This window comes from Eublepharis macularius, chromosome 16 (genome assembly GCF_028583425.1).
Source record: "Eublepharis macularius isolate TG4126 chromosome 16, MPM_Emac_v1.0, whole genome shotgun sequence".
NCBI lineage: Eukaryota > Metazoa > Chordata > Lepidosauria > Squamata > Eublepharidae > Eublepharis > Eublepharis macularius.
This window is the reverse complement of record NC_072805.1, coordinates 16,623,823-16,642,628: the sequence shown is the minus strand read 5'-3', so window position 1 is coordinate 16,642,628 and position 18,806 is coordinate 16,623,823. Positions and strand designations below refer to the sequence as shown.

Below are 18,806 nucleotides of genomic sequence, written 5' to 3'. Positions count from 1 at the left end.
ACACTAGGGGGCATTCTTCATCCGCCACACTCTAGAAACAAACTTTGTGTACTGAAAGAATGTGAAACTCCAGGGTGGTGGCGGCATGTGTGCGGATACTTCATTAGCACACCTTAAAAGTAAGCCTGCTTCTCCCACTCCTCCCCACCCACCCACCCCCTGCTTGGTTAAACTGCGCATTTGTAAATCAACAAACTTGAGCTGCTCATGTTCCAAGGACTCTAGCCCTTTAAAAGTCTTCCACGGAGCTTTTGCTCAAGGTTCAGAAAGCAAAACGTGCTATCATCTGGTTCTGCCAAAGTTGAGAGGTAGAGTCCAAAGGCCAATCTGTCACTAGTCTTGGTAGGTAGGACCAGAGGACCAAAGACTAGCCCTGGCTTTGATACCAGTTCACGGCCCCCTCTGTTGCAGCTGCCCAGTTGCTGCGCTGTGGCCTGGAAGGAGGTCGTCTGTCATGAGCTCGGAACCAGCCAGGCAGGCACCAACGAGATCTTGGGCCTTCTGCACCAGGGCTACACACACTGATTCACACAAATCCCTGTTCCCCATAAGCTCTGCCGGCGTTAGAGACTTCCTCCAGATGCCAGAGGGCTACCTAGCCCTCCCCTGCCCTGCTACTGATGCTCAGACAGAAAGAAACTCTTGAGTCCACTCAAAAACACAACCCGAGCGATGCAAAGGAAGCTAAAGAGGCTAAAGAGGCATACCTTCGTGGTTCTACCGAGAGGGTCCATAATGTGCAGGGCAGGCGCCAAGCCCCCAGGGCTGCTTTCTCTCATCCTTTGCAGCCGGCCCCAAAGGCCGGAGCAACCAATGAGTGGAGCCCCCCATACAAGCAAACACTGACAGCCAAAATACCAGATGGACTGTCCCTGGTAACTAGAAGAAAGGAAGGGTGGGGGAGGGCTGGGGGAAGGGCTGCTTGCACAGCTGGAACCAGCCTGAGAAGACCCAGGCAGCCTTCCTTGTGTGTTCTGCCACAAAGCGCTGCTCCCCACCCAGAGAGTGAAACCTCTGCTCTCACAAAAGACACACATGCACATGCGTGTACACCCCTGCAAAGGCTGCCTGGATCTCTTGCAAGCACAGGGACCTTCTCGCATGCTAAGTAAAAGCCAAGCTACAAGTTACGCCTTACACAGGTTGGACACTTGTCAGCTTCCATCAAGTTTTGATGGGAAATGTCGGCATCCTGTTTTTACAGCTTGGCTCTCCATTACAGCTGCAAGACCAGGATGCCTACATTTCCCATCAAAACTTGAGGGAAGCTGACAAGTGTCCAACCTGTGTCAGGCGTCACTTGTAGCTTGGCTCTCAGTCTTCACAAGCTTGCAGCTATCAATGAATGCCTGCCAGCTCAGTCTGACTCCCTCAACACAGGGAGGAATTTGCAGGGGTTAAGCAGACACGGGAAGAATGACAACTGAGGTCTCCCACCTTGGATCCTAACTGGGTTGCCAGCCATGGGCGTCAACACCACATGTGGTGCAGTTGTTAAGAGTATCAGACTGAGAAATGGAAGGCCTGGGTTCAAATTCCCACTCTGCCATGGAAATGCAGTGGGTGACCTTGGGTCAGTCACCTTCTCTCAGCCTAGCCTTCTGAGTCACAGGTGCAAGTCGTAGCATAAAGGCTCAATGGGATGGGGCAGGGAAGTGAAGTAATGCAGCCTGTAGACTGGGGCCACCAAACTCTGGAAAAGCTTTTCAGTCTACAAACAATAATCATGTCAAAGTGTTAAGGGTTTACTCTGCAAAAAAAATATGTTCTTCAAAGCATCCCTGTGAAATACTGTTGCATTGCAGAAAGAGCTTTGAGGAACAGCTTTATTTTTGGCTAAGCAGAAGCTTAAATGGTCAAGGAAAGAAAGGTGTGGGGCAGAACAAATGCTAATGCCTCACCATGGTCCTTGCTTGAGGAGCTTAAACGCTCTCCTGAGTTAGATGATGATTGACTGAGTCTCTCTACATGAGACATCTGACACGTGAAGAACACGTGTCGGGAGATGCAATGTTAGTTGGGAAGGGTAGTTTAAAAAGACAGAGCTGGTGGCAGGGCAAAGGCTTTGCTATACCCTGGAGCTGTGTGAAGGGGTTGTGAAATGCCAGAAGGGAAACTTCAGCCCATTACAACCTCTACAGGTCCAAGCCTGACTCTGGAAAACAGCTCCAGCCCATTTCCATTCCTTGCTGCCCTCTGGTTCCATCCCACACAATTTTAGACTGAAGAGGTGAAACTGACAGAGCCTTTGGGGAGGCAAAGATGAAATTAACAAACCCTCTGAGGAGAGATCTCCACCGGCTCTGTCTTTTTAAACTACCCTTCCAGGCTAACATTGTGTCTCCCTACACTTGACGAATGTGAGTCAAGGCGTCTTGTACAGAGAGACTCTCAGGGTGTGTGTGCTTTTGTGAACCAATCCTTAAATACAGAGCCACTATCCTGCAGTAGTTACAGTATTAGTCTAGGGTCTGGGTGACCCAAGTTCAAATCCCAACTCTGCTATGAATATGCAGGGTGGCCTTAGGCCAGTCACTCTCTTTCTCAGCCTACCTACCTCGCAGGGTTGTTGATGTGAGGATAAAATGGAAAATCATGTATGCTGCCCTGAGCTCCACAGAGGAAGGCAGGACAAAAATGTTAGATAAGGTATCACAGGTGGCCTTCCCTGACCCGGAAGGAAGGCCCTTCCTCCTCCCCTTGCAGGGGACCTCACCTGGTCAAAAAACTCATAGAGTTTGGCGGTCCAGTCAATCCGGCTCCTGCTGGCCTCCAGTCGGCTGCAGAATCCCATCAGTTGGTTCCTCCACATCTGCAGTTTTATCCCGTATGCTGCGTGCAGCTCAGCAGAACAAACGTCTTCCCACCTGCCCATCTTCCCCAGAGCTTCCTTTCCTCTTTGGCAGTATTCCTGAAAGCAAAGCAGATCAGTGAGGAAAAATCCACTGACGAGACAGACAGGTTCTTTGAGTGCTACCAAGATCTACTGAACAGAGACTACGAATGGTTATCTCATTATCAGAAGTAACTGACTTCCTTAACAGAAGCAAACTGATCTCCGTATCAGAAGCTACTGTTTGCATCTACTCCGCCCTCCCCTCTCCACCTATATATCTGACCAGTTTCCTCTTGCCCTCCATGCATCTGACGAAGAGAACTGTGATTCTCGAAAGCTTATACTACAATAAAGTTACATCTGAGGAAGAGAACTGTGATTCTCGAAAGCTTATGCTACAATAAAGTTACATCTGAGGAAGAGAACTGTGATTCTCGAAAGCTTATGCTACAATAAAGTTACATCTGAGGAAGAGAACTGTGATTCTCGAAAGCTTATGCTACAATAAAGTTACATCTGAGGAAGAGAACTGTGATTCTCGAAAGCTTATGCTACAATAAAGTTACATCTGAGGAAGAGAACTGTGATTCTCGAAAGCTTATGCTACAATAAAGTTGGTTAGTCTTAAAGGTGCTACTGGACTCTTTTTGATTTTGCTACTACAGACTAACACGGCTAACTCCTCTGGATCTACTGAAGGGTGGGGTCCTTCTTGGCCGAGTGGCCAGCTCTGTCGCTGTACCCGCAGGACAGGTCTGTGGCTCACCACCTTGCAGAAAAGGTTTGAAAGGTAGGCTGAGTGACAAGGGTGGACTGGAGGGCTCAGTGCACAGCTCAGACGACTACTTGCTATGTTTTCCTCACACCCTCCCCTGGCGGACACAATCAGACGTGCATGGTGAGTTCCACGCTGAGAACTCAGTTCCTAGGCATTCAAGGGCACCACGTGGGTTGAGGCCGTGGCATGTGGACGGAGGGGCTTCCCCCATGACTCTTCCCTGATTGGAGGGTTCTATTTGTCCTATTGGGGACTGCACAGATAGTGGTGTGGTACGCCCATTTCCCCTAGAAGGCAAACAGCACCCTGGGCCATTTTAGGACCTGTCTCTCCCTGCATGCTGCAGTCCGTAACCAAATCAGGCCCATACATGCCTGGGGATTAAGTTTCCAGCAGGGAACTCGCAGCACGAGTGTTTGCGTGGGCACAAGGATGTTCAGGGAGGGCAGAAGAAAAACATAATGGGCCCTCAGAGGCCCCAGGTAAAGAGGGAACAGAAAAGCCTGAAATACAGCACAACTCTTTAAGTTTACTAGCTTCATCATCAGCTTTATCTCAGCTTTATACAAATAGTGGGCTGTGAAATCTGTACGTGAGGTGTTTGCCATGGGTCAGAGCTGTGGGCCCTCAACATGACAATGTAGGAGTGGGTCCTGAATATCATTTAAAGTGAAATTTCAGCAGGAGGAAGGTGGTCAGCATAAGCTTTCCACAGCACTTCAACCAGGGAGTTTTTCCAGGCCAGCCAAATCTCCACCACCTCTCGCCACAGGCAGCCCAGCAGAGTATAGGCCACCCGGGCAGAATCAGGGTCTTAAAAATGCAGGGAAAGAGCTTAACACCGGCCAGTATGTTCAGCACCAGCACTCAGCCCTGGAATATGCATTACAATAACAAAAACGAGGTTGCCTCTGGGCAAGCATGTCATGGATTTGCACAGTTTGCCACAGGCTCCACTTCACACTCACATCAGCAACCAGCTCAAAATCCTGGAACTGCTTCTGTGCTTGAAGCAGGACCTCCAAAGAATCGTCCATCTCAGTCAGCTCTGTGAGCCGCTGTTGGCCAACATTCTCGATCCAGCTGCTGACCTAAGAGGAAAAAAAAGAGGTCCAACAGTTGCCTTGTTATTGGTGAATCTATGCCAGGGAGCTGTCCAGATCTGGGAAGAACGTGAAAGTCATCATTTGGAGGGCACGTGTTCCTCTTCTGCCAAATTAAGAGAGGCCTCTCTCTGCTGCTTTTAAAGCCCTGGTGCACCAGGCAGCCAAACCGGCGTGGTCCAGTGTATACTTGGGCATAAGACAACCAAGTTCAAAAGCCAGCTCCACGCACTGGAATCTGGGCCAATTGAAACTGATCTCTTTTGGACCACACATATTCTCAGGGGCCAGCCCACCAACGGCCCTTTCCCAAACTTCCTGATGAAAGGAAACTGCCTCTGTAGGAAAGGCTCAAGCTTCAGAGTTTGGATGCTGGCATTAGTACGCACAACAGCAGCAGCTGGGGGGCTTGGAACCGCAGGAAATGCAGGTCCTGCAATTGTTATGGCCCCTGGGTGCTGCTGGGAATGCTTATGCCCTAAAGAGGAGGGCATAAGCAAGGCCTACCACCCAACATCCCCTCAGCCTTGCATAGCTCTCATTTAAAGGCCCCCAGAAGGCGCCAGGATGAAGAATCTTCCCACTTCACTGCCTAAGTATGTCCAATTTTGCTCCAACCATCGCTCAACAGAACCAGGCTGCACAAACCCCCCTGGGTCGACAACAAACCTCTCGGGAGCACTCTTCGAAGGCCTCAAAGTCCATCACCAGCTCCAGGGCCTCAATCCGCTTGTTTGAAATCCTCACCAGCTGGTGGATGCCCTCGTCCACCCGGTTGTAAAGCGTGGCGGCCGCCTCGAGGGCATCTCTGAGGGGGAAGCACAGGCAGTCAGTTGCTGGCGTGTCAGATTCTGACAAACACCAGTTAGGTGCCAGCACTCTCGCAAGCCACTCCCTCCCCATTCCTTGATGGGAATTTCCATGTCCCAGAATGGCTGCAAAGATGGCCGTCCCCCCAAAATAAAGATTGGGGATCAAAAGAGTGGGGAAGCAGCAAAACCTCAAGAGAAGGTGCAGTGGGCCAGGAGGAAGGGCCCAGACGGAGGCGGGGCCGCTGAGAACAGAGAGGCTGCCAGTGACACATTCTCCAAGTGGTCATTCCAGAAGGGGCGGCTGCATTAGTCTGCTGGGACAGCTGTGGCTGCAAACCAGCACTCTCCAGGTTCGAATCCCACTACTGCCCTGAGCTCAGCAGGTGGCCATGGGTCAGCCACTCCTCTCAGCCCCAGCTCCCCAGCTGTATTGTGGAGATAATAATAACTCTAATTTGTTCACCGCTCTGGGTGAGGCACTAATCTGTATATAAGCACAGTTATCATCATCATCATCATCATGAGGATTCTCATGGCACCTTAAAGAGCGACAGGATTTTATTCAGGTATACGCTTTTATGGAATAGAGCCCAATTCTTTAGCTGCCTGAACTTGCATTTTTGCTGGCACCACAGCAGGCGGCTTCCCCCTGGCGGTACTGATGGAAGTGGGCACAGAAGCCCTCAGGGGGAGAGAACTGCTCTCCCTACACCAGTCCTCAAGGTGGGCTGTCACTCCAGTCCCACAGAAAGCCCAATGCCTTTCAAGCACATTTAACACCAGTGCTGACCTGACAGGAATTAGCACAGCAAAACGTTGTGCTGGTGTGAATGCCATTGCCTACCAAGAAGGGGACGGCTACCTCCCCACACTTCCTAAGGAAGAGGTCTGTGTGACTGGAAGGCTTGCACAGTCCTTTGTGAAAAGGACCCACCTTTGCTGTTTTGAGTTGGAGGCCCCTACCCTGTGGAATGGCCTGCCTGAGGAGGTCAGGAGAGCCTCCAGTTTCCTGGCTTTCCGCAAATGATGCAAAACCGAATTATTCAAAAAGGCTTTTTACTCAAATGGGAGGGCTGTACTGTAGGGAGGGGGTCTCAGATGTTTTGCCAATGAGAGAATGACCACAGACTTCACCGTTATGTTGCCTTACATATTATCTGTTGCTTTAAATATGTACTCCTATGCACTACCTGTGCTTTATGTTGTCTAATGTTAGTCCTAGAATTGATTATGTTCTGTTTCAGTATTTCTTCTACTCTGTATTGGATTCTCGCTAATGCAATGTCTTTTTAAACTTGTATCTGTTTACCCAATGGCATTGTTTATGGAGACGTCCTTGATACTGTATGGAAACGTACTTGATACTGATTGTGCTAATCTCATACTGTGTAATCCACCTTGAGTCTCAATGAGGAAGGTGGACTATAAATGAAATAAATAAATAAACACCTGTGTCCTGTCAAACCAGATGTGCTGCGTTGCAACTGAAGATTCCCAGATACAAAGAGGCTCTGTTTGGATCAGGACCATAACCCTGTGGAGAAAGGGGGCAGAAACCTTTCCCCCTCGTGCCATTTTTCTGACCTGAAGCAGTCCAGGGGACCTGTTATTTGCCCTACGGCAGAATCTTTTACATACTGATGAACTATACAGAAGATTCCCAAACAGAACAAATAGTGTCTCCACAGGGCCGTTTCAGGTTGGGGTGGAGAGAAAGCTTAAGCCCCTTCTCCCAGCATGCCACACTTTTGATCCTAATTGGGTCCCCACATGTCTGGGAGTTAAGATTTAACTTGGCACTCCCACCATACATCTGGGTTGACAGGACCCCGGCAACGGCCATCTACTTTGTGTAAAACAGAAGATCATGACTTGGTTGAGAAGGCCTCCCCACAGGCCTTCGAAGGAAGAAAAGCCACGCAGTGGAAAACCACCCACGATGCCCTGCCTTGCTGACGAGGTTTCCCCTGTGCATAGTTTCCAGATGGAATCACCCACCCCCCATTCATGTCCAGGACTGCAGTTTCATGTCGAGGACTGCTTTAGGTTCCCCTGAATGCTCTTTTCCTTCATTATAATTGCTTTTAAAGGAGGGAAGAACATTCCAGCCACAGTTTCTGGAGAGGAAACGGTGAGTGCCAGACTATTAATTCTAGGGTAATTTATATGTCAAAAATCCGTTTTGGGCAGTATTCCTTTCTGCAGGATCCCATTCCAAAGCAAAGTCTCTTTCACCCCCCTCAAGGGTGAAATTAGCTGTCCTTGAGGATGAAATGGCAGGATGGCAGGGGGCTGTTTTAGAGAAGGTAAGAGTGCATTCCCCATAGCAACCAGAGGCTGCTGCTTCTATGTCCGGTTTCTCCAATGTGGCAACACGGGCACACGCTCTTCAGGTTACCAAAGTCCATGGCTGGCAGGCAGGCCCTTCCCCAGCACTTCTTTGAGGGTCTTGGAGCCCTTCAGCAATAGGCACCGTGAAGCCTCCTCTGGGAGGAAAACCTGAACTGTTCTCATCTCGCGCTGACCCCCAAGCCCACGCCATAGCAAAGCAAACTTGTGGGGCAGACCAACAGATGGTAATAATTGGTCCTTGGGTCTGGGCAAAACCATGGTTCTCCTTCAAGCGAGGCTTGAACAGCTGTTACTGTGAGGCAGCAAGCGCTGCAGAGAAAACCGAGCTCCTCATAAATGCAAAAAAATTCATGACTAAAACACTTCCCGACAGGTCTGAAGTTCCCATTCACGACTCCCTGACTGGTATTTTGAGGACTGGCTGTTTGCCAATCAGCCTGCCGGCCCGCAAGTTCCTCTTCCGGACCCGTCCTTCCCTTCAGCAAGGCAGGAGGACATTTTCAAGGCAATAAAGCTCCTTTCGAAGCATCGTCTTGCAGCTCCGGCCTAGCTAGTGTGTTCTAACTGGGAGGTCCAGCCTGGGTCTTCTTTCCTAGGCACATGGGGACTTTTGCCGCTGAAATGGGTCTAATCCAGTCACCTTGAGTGAGAACCAGCTTCTGACGCTGAGGGCAGAACTGCATTTCACAGGGAAGAGCACCAAGATTATTTCCAAACAGACTGTAGTGCCGTGGGGTGCTACAATTTGAAAGAGAAAGGCTGAGGTTTCCCCGGCAGTGATAAATGCAACTTGGGAAGGGTTTTTTTTTGTTTTTTTGTTTTTAAAAAGAGAGGCCCCTTTAAATCATAGCTACCACACTAGCAGGCTGTTAAAAAAACAGCTTGGAGCAGAAAATAATTCCAAAATTACACATAACAGGTAAGTCTTTCACAAAGGGACACTTCCTAAAGGGTTTACAAGCACTTAGGGTGGGCAGGATACACATCTGGGGGCAATGGGGCTACTGCAGGGCCTTCTCTCGTTGGCAGCACCCCACCCCACAAATATACCTGCTAGTTTGGACTGTGAGTTTTCTGTGGCTCTAGTTTAACTTTAAACCAAGAACCCAGAAGGCTGGCCTGAGGCCATGTCCTGCAACTGAAGCCAACAGAAAGAAGCTCTACTTGGCCAGGTGCAGACACAAGAATCTAGGAGGCATCCCTTGCGGAGCCAATGGATTGTAGGCAGAAAGGGTTTGGCAGTAACAACTCTGACTTTCTTGCCTCGCCCTAAGAAATGCTGCACATTTGGGGGAAATTTGGGGCTATAGTGGGGGAGGGGAGATGAGAAAGTCACACTGTGCAGATGGAAATCTTTCTGTCCATGGAAATGCTCTGCTGGATCCAAGCCAATCAAATTTTAGTAATATGGACATTTACGTCAATGTTATTGATTGCTCAGCCAATTACAAACCAATCTGCTACAAAACGACATTAAATGTTAATTTGTTTTCAGGTGTATCTAATTTCACATGAAAAGTGCACTCTGTCTGGAGCTGGAACCTGGCAGGCGCATAATGTGCACAGATTGGGATGCTCTGAGGTGCTTCTGTCTCAGGCACAGCCATGAAGACATGGCTCTGATAGGCAAGGAGATTAAAGTTTCACACGAGGCCCTTCAACTTCAGGCATCAAAGAGATATGATGCAGATGAAGGCTGCCCTCTCCAGATCATCCCCAGAACAGCCGCCTGTAAATTCCTCAACAGTCTGACTGGTCAAGAATATCAACAGGCTCGGCTGTTTTATGTTCTCTGAGAAAACTGACCTCATAAAGCTTCCTTATGCCAACTACAATCACTGAACCATCTAAGTTCAACACTGTTTATCATTATTGATGCTCAGGCTGTGAAACATCTTTTCCAACACCTGTTCTCCAAGACCTTTCCAATGGAGATGCTGCAGGCTGAACCTGGGATCTTCTGCCTACAAAGCACATGCTCGGCTCAACCACTGAACTATTTTCCAAAAAATGCTTCTTTCCCTGGGCAGAGATTGTATAGGGACTCAGACCTGAGGAAGCAGGAAGGCTCTTCTTGAACCCTACCAAACCTGCTGTTCTTTGAGGAACAACTCCCTGTTGTCCTCCTGCAGTACGAGACAAACTGGCGACTTTTCTATCTGCGAGCCATAGCACGAAGTCAGCCCATTCCTGCTTCTTGAAGCACATGGGGGTTATGATACTAGTGCTGCCAACTCTGGGTTGGGAAATTCCTGGAGAATTAGGGGTGGAGCCTGGGAATGTGGAGGTTTGGAGAAGGGATGGACCTCAGCTGAGTATAGAGTCCATCCTCCAAAGCACCCATTTTCTCCAAGAAAACTACCTCCATTGCCTGGAATTCCGGAAGATCTCCAGGCCGCTCCTGGACATTGGCAATAGCTTTAACTGCCCCCGTCCTGCTCAAGCCGCCCCAGAAGGTCTGACCCATGAATTCAGGGTGTGCTTGCCCCCTTCACAACTGAAAGCAGGCTGCATAAGCTTCTCATGGCATGGGACAGAAAGACAACTGTCCTTTTTTCTAGCATCCAAACATGAACCTACAGTTAAAGGACAACGACAAATCCTGGAAAGCCCTCCAGAGAGCTCCCATGGGAGGCTAGATCTGACTGACAGTTATATGACTATGGGGAAAGAAAATGAAATCCCTAGGAGTAACAAACAATATGGTCAAGAATACAGAAACCAAAAATATAATTAGGCAAATGAAAATGCACGTCCGGAAGTTGGACATTACTAGTACGTCTGTTAGGGCACACAAGGTACGTTCGACCCTTTACTTAGGTACCGCCTTCCCGAAGCAACTGCCGAAGTATTTTTATCATTTGACAGTACTGAAGCTCACGAGAACTTTGACTCTGGCCAGAATGAATGCTCCTGCTCCCTCGGCAGTTTTAGAGGGCAGATCCAAGAAAGTACCATACGCAGATGCCCATATGATAAAATTGAAACCATTGAACGTATGATTATAGAGTGTCCCATATTTAATGAGTTGAGGGCTAGCTTAATCATCCCTCTACTTAAAAATATGGAAGTACCTAATGTGAGAAGCGCAGGTGACATGGTTATTATTGGACGAAAAGGATTCTGTTACTCTTTCTGCGGCAAAATACATAGGAGCAATAATTAAACATCAGAGACATGATAATAAGTAAGGTTCTTCCCATTTTAATTTCTGCTTACGGCAATAGCCATGAGTAGGGGGGAGGGAGAGGGGGGGAGGGAGGGAGAGAGAGAGCTTGTATGCCAATAGGCAAACATAGCCATACTGTCACAGGAAGGTCAGCATTGCCTGCTTTGACTGGCAGCGCTCTCAGGGCACAATCTTTCCCACCCTGGCTACTCAAGATCCTTTTAGCTCCTGAGGAATAAGAAAACAGCTTTGCAAAACAGTCAGGACAAGCAGACACAGGCAGCAGAATGAAGGGAAAGGATGTTCAGCTCAGGTGGGAGGAAAAGCAGCACTTTTCACCCAGAATGCACTTGCAGCATTTGCTCTCACAAGATTAGGTGAGCGTTGCTAGCAGTGGCAATTAAAACACGGTAATTAGGTAAATGGTTCCTCCATGTTCAGAGGCAGTATAGCTCTGAATACTTGATAGCAGGAGCAAACCACAAGGGGATGGGGGATGTTGGCCTTTACGTCCCGTGGGATCTGGCTGAGGGGTGTTGGAATATCACTGAATACTAAAGGAGAAGGACCTATGCTCTGATATAGCAAGGCAAGTACTGTTCTGAACCTACTGCTAGTAAGTTTAGATAAGAGCCTTCTGTTCTCATATTATGAGAGGGAGGGTAATACCTTTCTGATCTGCTTTCTCTGTATCCTGTGTTGCCCCCACCCTCAACTCCCCAGTATTCTTTTTCCCAGGGCTTTTTTTCTGGGAAAAGAGGTGGTGGAACTCAGTGGGTTGCCCTCAGAGAAAAGGGTCACATGGCTGGTGGCCCCGCCCCCTGATCTCCAGACAGAGGGGAGTTGAGATTGCCCTCCGCGCCGCTCGGCGCAATCTGAACTCCCCTCTGTCTGGAGATCAGGGGGCGGGGCCACCAGCCATGTGACCTTTTTCAAGAGGTTCCAGAACTCCGTTCCCCCGCGTTCCCCCTGAAAAAAAGCCCTGCTTTTTCCTCCACCGTAAACTGAAAAACCCTGAGTACGCCACTATCTGCCTCCTCCGCCCCACCCCAAGCACTTGGCATGTGACCCAGAAGAATTTGGAGGCCAGGGGCTGAGCATATGGCTACTTGCCACTGATGGCCAGGTGCAGAGGCTGGGCAGGAGGACTTGAAACGTGAGCATGGAGATGAATGCAACCTTTTGATCATCACAGTCAGCAGCAGAATTGCATGCTGGGAAACAACTGATGGAAGGCATCCATGGGTTAGGAGCTGGAATGGGAAATCTCTTCATTCACCTTGAGGCTATGAAGGTTGTGAGATGTTCCTGGGAACAGAGAGGAGAAGGAAGAGGGAGGTCTGAGCCCTTGTAAGCTCTAATTCCTTCAAGCTGCTCCTGTGCTTAAGGGGGCCCACTGGGCACCTTTCCCATCTCAGTAATGGCTTCCACCTCATGCAATGGACTCTGAAGAGATTACAAGGGTGCCATCTTCAGGAATGTTTAGGAGTTGCTGCAAGGCCATTTTATTTGCTAAGACTTTTTATGGAGGTTAAAGCTCCTGCCATTTTCCCAACAGCAGGGGGGCATTGTGAGTTTTTTTTTTTACTGTCTTTTGTACATTTTTAATTTTTAGAATTTAGGATTGTCATCAGGCCTTAAGAAAAATACCCTGCCCTTGCTACTAGAGGCTCAATGTGTGGAAATGGGCAGCTGAAGCTTTTCATGGCATGCAGGTAAATAACATTACCTGGTAAATAACATCCCGTTGGGCCTCCATTAACAGGGCAGGGCTTCCCCCCCCCCTCTGGGCAGCTGGCAACCCTATTTTAAGCTGCCTTGAACCACAAGGGGAAGGTGGGTGTAAATAGACAGACAAACGGACAGACGGGCAGGCGGGCAGGCAGACATCTGAGACAAATCAAGAGGAAAGATTTCCAGGGTGGCTCTCCAAAAGCTTCACTTTCATGAGCTTTCAAAATTTGGTTTCATGGCAGAAAGTCAACCCTATGAAAGGTCCCTGAATTGTACTCGAAGCATTCCCTAAAGAACCCCAGATCCCGAGCACATCACTAGGCTGTGAACTCGGCACACCTCTGCATACAACTGCCGGACAGGGACATTCACGTGGCTTGGGCCTTTTTTGCCCGAGCGATTTTTGCCACGCTTAGCCCCACACCTCTTCGGGTTTTCTTCTGAATCCAGAGGAGTAACTCCCCCTTCAGTTTTCAATGCAGTGTTCCAAGGGTTTCTTCCAAGTTTTCTGCCTACACCTTTTCCGCACAGAAAGAAAACTCAGAACTCTTAAAATACAGCCTTGACATCTGAAAGGGGGAGGGGGGTTAATTGTTCGGAATTTGGAAGAAAATCCGAAGAGGTGCGGGGCCACATGCGGAGAAAATCGCCCATGCGAAAGGCCATGGCACACAGAGCTTAACGCTACTGACAGCTTGGGCTTTTCAGTGGGGCAGCGACACAAGGTAAACACACCAAACTGGTTTGACAGTAAGGCCGTGGCAACCAGGAGCCGAGGTCTTTGTAATGCACCTGAGTAAATCAATAAAGGCAGAGAGGCTGGCAGGAGGGAAAGAGACCCGAAGATCCCACCCAGAATGACCTGTTTGCTCCTCCGGCAGAGGCCCGTCTGGCAGATAAGACATTTCTGTAGCTACTAAGAGTCACCCTTTGACAGGGTGGTCGGGCGTTCTCCGTTCCTGACCCCTGAAACAGCCGCTAGCTCTTGACATCATGAAGTGACAACACTTGCCTTTTCATGACCTCACATATAAATGTCTGGTTAATGAAGACTTGCTGGGGATGGGAAGGCGGCATGACCTTGGAAGCTAAGCAGGGTTGGCCCTGGTCAGTACTTGGATGGGAGACCCCCAAGGAAGGCAGCGGTTGCTCTACTTAGGAAGGCAACGGTAAACCACCTCTGTTCCTCTCTTGCTTTGGGTTGCCAGAAGTGGGTTGTGACTTGGCAGCACTCGCATACATAACGAGTACCCACTAAGCATAGCTGATAAAGAGGGCTTCAGTCCACAAAAGCTTATGCAGGAATGAAATCTCACTATCCTTTCAAGTCTCGGGAAACTGATATAAAATATTCAGCAAAAAAGGAAGAAGCAAAACAAAATCACAATGGAGTGCTGTTGTGGGTGTACTTTTGGACACGTTTATAGAATATCGGTTTGTTAGCAAAAGAGCACAATCCCTCCTTGCTCTCGTGCAAATCTTATTCGGAATGCAAGCAAGTCTTGTTTTTAATAATTTGAAGACGTTAATCCAGAGTCACTTACTCTGGGGCAGAACCTGAATTTCTTTTAACAGTCATGTGAGCAGCAATCTGTGTAGCTTATCTGAAGAAGTGAGCTGTCACTCACGAAAGCTCATACCCTACCACAAATTTTGTTAGTCTTATAGGTCTACTGGAGTCTTGCTCTTTTCTGTTGCTGCAGACAGACTAACGTGGCTACCCATCTTGTGTAGAATACATACATCAGGCAGACAGGGATGCATTTTAGCATCCATGGGTGTTTCACAGTGCAATCCTAAACAGAGTTAGACCCTCGGGGAGGGGCTGCGGTTCCCTGGCAGAAGAAGATGCAGAAGATCTTAGGTTCAGTTTTTGGCATCTCCTGTTAAAAGGTAGCAGGTGGTATGAAAGACCTCGACCTGAGACCCTGGCCGCTGCCAGTCTGAGCAAATCATCCTGACCTTGATGGACCAAGCATCTTATTCAGTGTAGGGCAGATTCATGTGTGTTACTCTCCCAAGATCACTGACTTTTATGGACTTAGAAGGGTGTAATTTAGGATTACACTGCTGGAGCCTGCAGTGTGCAGCATGGGACAGAACAGTTTGTACCTTCCTCCCCAGCCCTGTGCCTCGGCCTCTCCACTTCCTTGCCAGCTCACCTGTAGTCCTCTGTCAGAGTAACACAAGATTCCTCCTTCCTCAACCGGGCCAGCAGCGCCCCACCCTCTAGCTGCAGTCTGACCAGGCGTGAGTCCTCAAGAACAGTCTTCATTAACTGCCTGTAGTGCTTTAGCAAAGCATTGGCCTCCTGGGAAATTTAAAAAAAACCCATATACACAAGGTTCTGCTCATGGCACTCTTTATTTTTCAATAATTACTCCTATTTTGCTTTCCAAGAGGTCCCATCCTAAGACCTGTACTTCTTGTGTCATGCCTGTCCCACCCAGAGATCTTCCTATCTATAGATTTATAGAGATCTAGATCTGCCCGTACTCCCACTCACACATCTTCCTTGAAGTTCATGGAAAACAGACGGTTAAAAAGGCCAGAAGGTTTATGTTTTCGCCAGTCTCTTCACCCAAAAAGGATGGAGCTCCCCATCTGCTTACACAAAAGCCAGGTGTTCCTTCAGGATTTCGCCCACCCACTCTATTCCCTGATTTAGTAGAGCTATTTGGACCTTACTACACATGATGATTTCCCTTCCGTTCTTTCCTGGGCCCACACAAGCCACGTGTGCTTGTGAGTTGCCAGATGGGGACTCAATTCCCAAACACATGGAGCCTGATTCAGATCAAGACCAGGGCATGGGAGAAGGGACTTCAGCCTTCTGCTCATCATGTACCTCTCCTGAAACTGCCCCAGGGGAGTGCTTTGTCCCACTGGGGGCTCTACAGGAACTGACGGAGAGCGTGAAGGTTTCCCCAAGTGGGCAAACAGTGCTTCTGGGCCCTGCACACTTTGGAATGGCAAGCACCCATCTGTAGGGGCCACCATTGCACTGGAGGGAGACCTTGACTGATTTGAAAAGTCTGAGAAAAGAAGACCCCCCCCCAAATGTCCTCCCCACGGTCAACGGATGTTATTCTTCATAGTATCTGAAGAAGCTCATACCCTACCACAAATTTTGTCAGTCTTATATGTACTACATTCTCTCCTTGGTAAGGGAATGATATCAACTGCCAGGACGCAGGCGCTTTGCCACAGGGAATACAGCAGCCTGCTGGGAAGCTGGAAGACTGATTGGTTTAAAACATTCCGGCGGGGATCATAGTGCTCTATCACCAGGCACTGACAGCAATGGACGGTTTTGTTACCGGTGAAGCAAAGATTGTGCAGCTCAGCACAAGCTGGATACCTGCCTCTACATTGTTACCCACACGGACGGCGCTGCACAGCCCTTCATGCCAGCCAAACCCACTCCTGACCTTGCAGCTAGTTCTCTGTATTTGCAGATCCTCTGCTTCTCTACTGAAGCCTCGAAATTCCTGCCAGGCCTCTCCACCTTTTCTAGACCCCATGCAACTTCCCCAAACTGCTCCTTATTTTTGCCCATGTGGGCAGGATGTGTTTAATAATGATGCATCCGCTAGCTAGGAGTCTGTGTGCTGCAGTCCAAAGCAAGGGCTGCAGCACGCTGTTAGTCAGTGTAATGGAGATCCAGTCAAGTATATTATTGTTTAGCAGTTTTCTAGCCTGCTTTAGCTGCCCTCTCCCTCCTCACCTGGCACCCAGATCAACAGCCTTTCTTTTCCCTTTAATACCCCAACAGGCCTTGCTTGGAACATGCCTGGCTTTGTACCCTGCTGCAAATGCCGCAAGGAAGATGAATTCTTCTTGAAACTGAGAGTTTGGGGGGGGGGGGGGCGAGGGGTTAATAGCCTTGAAAGGGTGCAATAAAGAATGGAGAAGCAAGACTCACCTCTGCTCTGTCTGGCAATGCGCTGGTCTCGGCAGCCTGCAGGGCCTCTGCAAGGAAAGTGGATGCGCCTTGGCACCCGTGCAGCAAACGCTCCAGGCGCTGCAAGGGTGACAGCAGACAGCCATGTTTTTCTTGTACTGATTTTTAAAAAAAACTCAGATCCCACTTTTCCCAGAGACCGCATTGGCCCAATTTAGTTCTCTTCTTTCATACATGCCACGCAGGAACTCTTTCAGCGACTGCACGCTACTGTTTTCACATTCTGTGCCACTGATACGCTATACCACACTGCATTTCAGTTTTCCAAGTTTCCCGCCTCCATAATTGCGTATAGCAAACTGCAGGTTTTGAGTGAATCCACCAAGAGAAAGAAGTTCCCACTGCAGGCTCTGGAGGATCCCCCATCACCCCAACTGACCCCAGACTCCGCTTCCCTACCAAGTGCCCCCTCCAAACGCTTTCTTTATTCTGCTTCCAGAAATGGTGACCAGGGTTGGGGTGGGGTGAGAACCTGTTTCCCTGGTTTGTGACACTAATTCCACTCATCAAACTGGGCATTCTGGCTGCAGCATTTGGGATTTTATTGTGAAATCAGACAGACAGACAGACAGACAGACACAAACACACACACACACACACACACACACACACACTCCACTCACCATTCGAAAGCGGAGCCAGTCCAGATGGCAGTACGGAAGAGCCCCATCGAATTCTAGGGGCAGTTTTGCGCTGTCGATGTGCTTGTGGAGGGATTTTATAGAAGTCAGAAGCTCCACCTGAGGAGACAGGGGCATGTGGGTCACGACCCTGGAGGCGGCCTGAGGCGGCTCGCACTAGCTTGCCCTAAGACAAGGGCTTGCGGGGGGGGGGGGGTGTTCTGACTCAACTGGAGGAATACAAGTATCGTGTGGTAGATGAGTCACCTGAACTGTCCATCCTGCCGTTTCCATGATGTACAAGCAGGAGGCCATGAAACAAAGAACCATCTTATACAAAGTCAGAGTGGGGGGCTCATCAAATCCACCAGAATTTCATGTTCTGTTTGTTGCCCCCACTTAGGGTGGCCCACTTGGCATTTACTAGAACCTGTTCCTTTTCTGTAGCAGCTCCCACCTTGTGGAACAGGCTCCTTGAGGAGCTGAAGGGGCACCATCTTGAGAAGTTTCTAGGAGGTGTGGCAAGGCTGTATTCTTCACAAGGGCTTTGAACGAGGTTTAAGCTGTAGTTATTTTCTTGGGGGCTGGGATTGATTAGGGATTTATTATATCATGTATGTTAAATAAAAGAGGTCAGAGATCCAGGTTAGCAAGAAAAAAAAAATACCTTACAGTTTAAACTTCAAGAATGTCCGGGGCAGGGCACCAAAGGAAAAGGGAGGGCAGGATGGCAAAGGGCAGAGGCAAACAAGTGCAACCTACCTTTACACTTTGCATTCAGTCAGGGGTGAAGACTAAATCAACAGTGATGGAAGCAAATGCCAAGGACTGACCTTGGAATCCTCCTAACAAAGCCTGAGTTCAAGGGCAAAGCTAGCACACACCCATAATTAGTATTTGTACCTTCCCCTCCCAGGCTCAGGGCTGAATCCAAACCCGTGTGCTTATTGCTTCAGAGGGAAACTGGCCCGCAGCTTTGCCTGCACTGAGACTCAGATGCAATGTGAAAGACGCAACATGCATTCAGGGAGGAGACTGCACAGTTCAGGTTCAGTTCTGAGGTGCCAAAAGAAAAAGAATGTGTGGCAAGAGGAAAAAACACCCCGGTGCAAGAAGGGAGGCCAGAAGAAAAACTAGCAAGAGGTCAGTGTCTCCTTTAGAGCTTGACCCAGAGAGGGGAAATGAGGGCCTGGCAGCTGTAGGCTTCCTTGTTCTGTGGAAATGTCACTGTTAGGGGTGCTTTGTTTTCCAATCCAGTCCAGGACAGAGCAGGATGTGGAATTGTCTAATATAGCTTGATCTTGTAAGTTAAGAAGGGTTAGTACTTGGAAGAGAAGACAACTGAGGAAGACTCTGCAGAGGAAGGCCATGGCACCTCTCCTTCTCACCTGCCCTGAAAACCCCTTGCTAGGGTCGCCATAAGGTTGTGACTTGACAG

General features: G+C 49.0%; 1 protein-coding gene across 1 annotated transcript in view; it reads right to left on the bottom strand.

Annotated features, from left to right (window-relative positions):
• Positions 1–18,806, bottom strand: part of PLEKHG4 (pleckstrin homology and RhoGEF domain containing G4) — a 97,552-nt gene that overhangs the window by 17,567 nt on the left and 61,179 nt on the right. Inside the window, exons 8-13 of the mRNA XM_055000447.1 lie at positions 17,372–17,488; positions 16,710–16,808; positions 14,947–15,095; positions 5,387–5,525; positions 4,583–4,705; positions 2,717–2,911 (exon numbers count right to left, since the gene is read on the bottom strand). Of these exons, the coding sequence (XP_054856422.1) occupies positions 2,717–2,911; positions 4,583–4,705; positions 5,387–5,525; positions 14,947–15,095; positions 16,710–16,808; positions 17,372–17,488 (822 nt within the window). The remainder of the gene's footprint in view (positions 1–2,716; positions 2,912–4,582; positions 4,706–5,386; positions 5,526–14,946; positions 15,096–16,709; positions 16,809–17,371; positions 17,489–18,806) is intronic.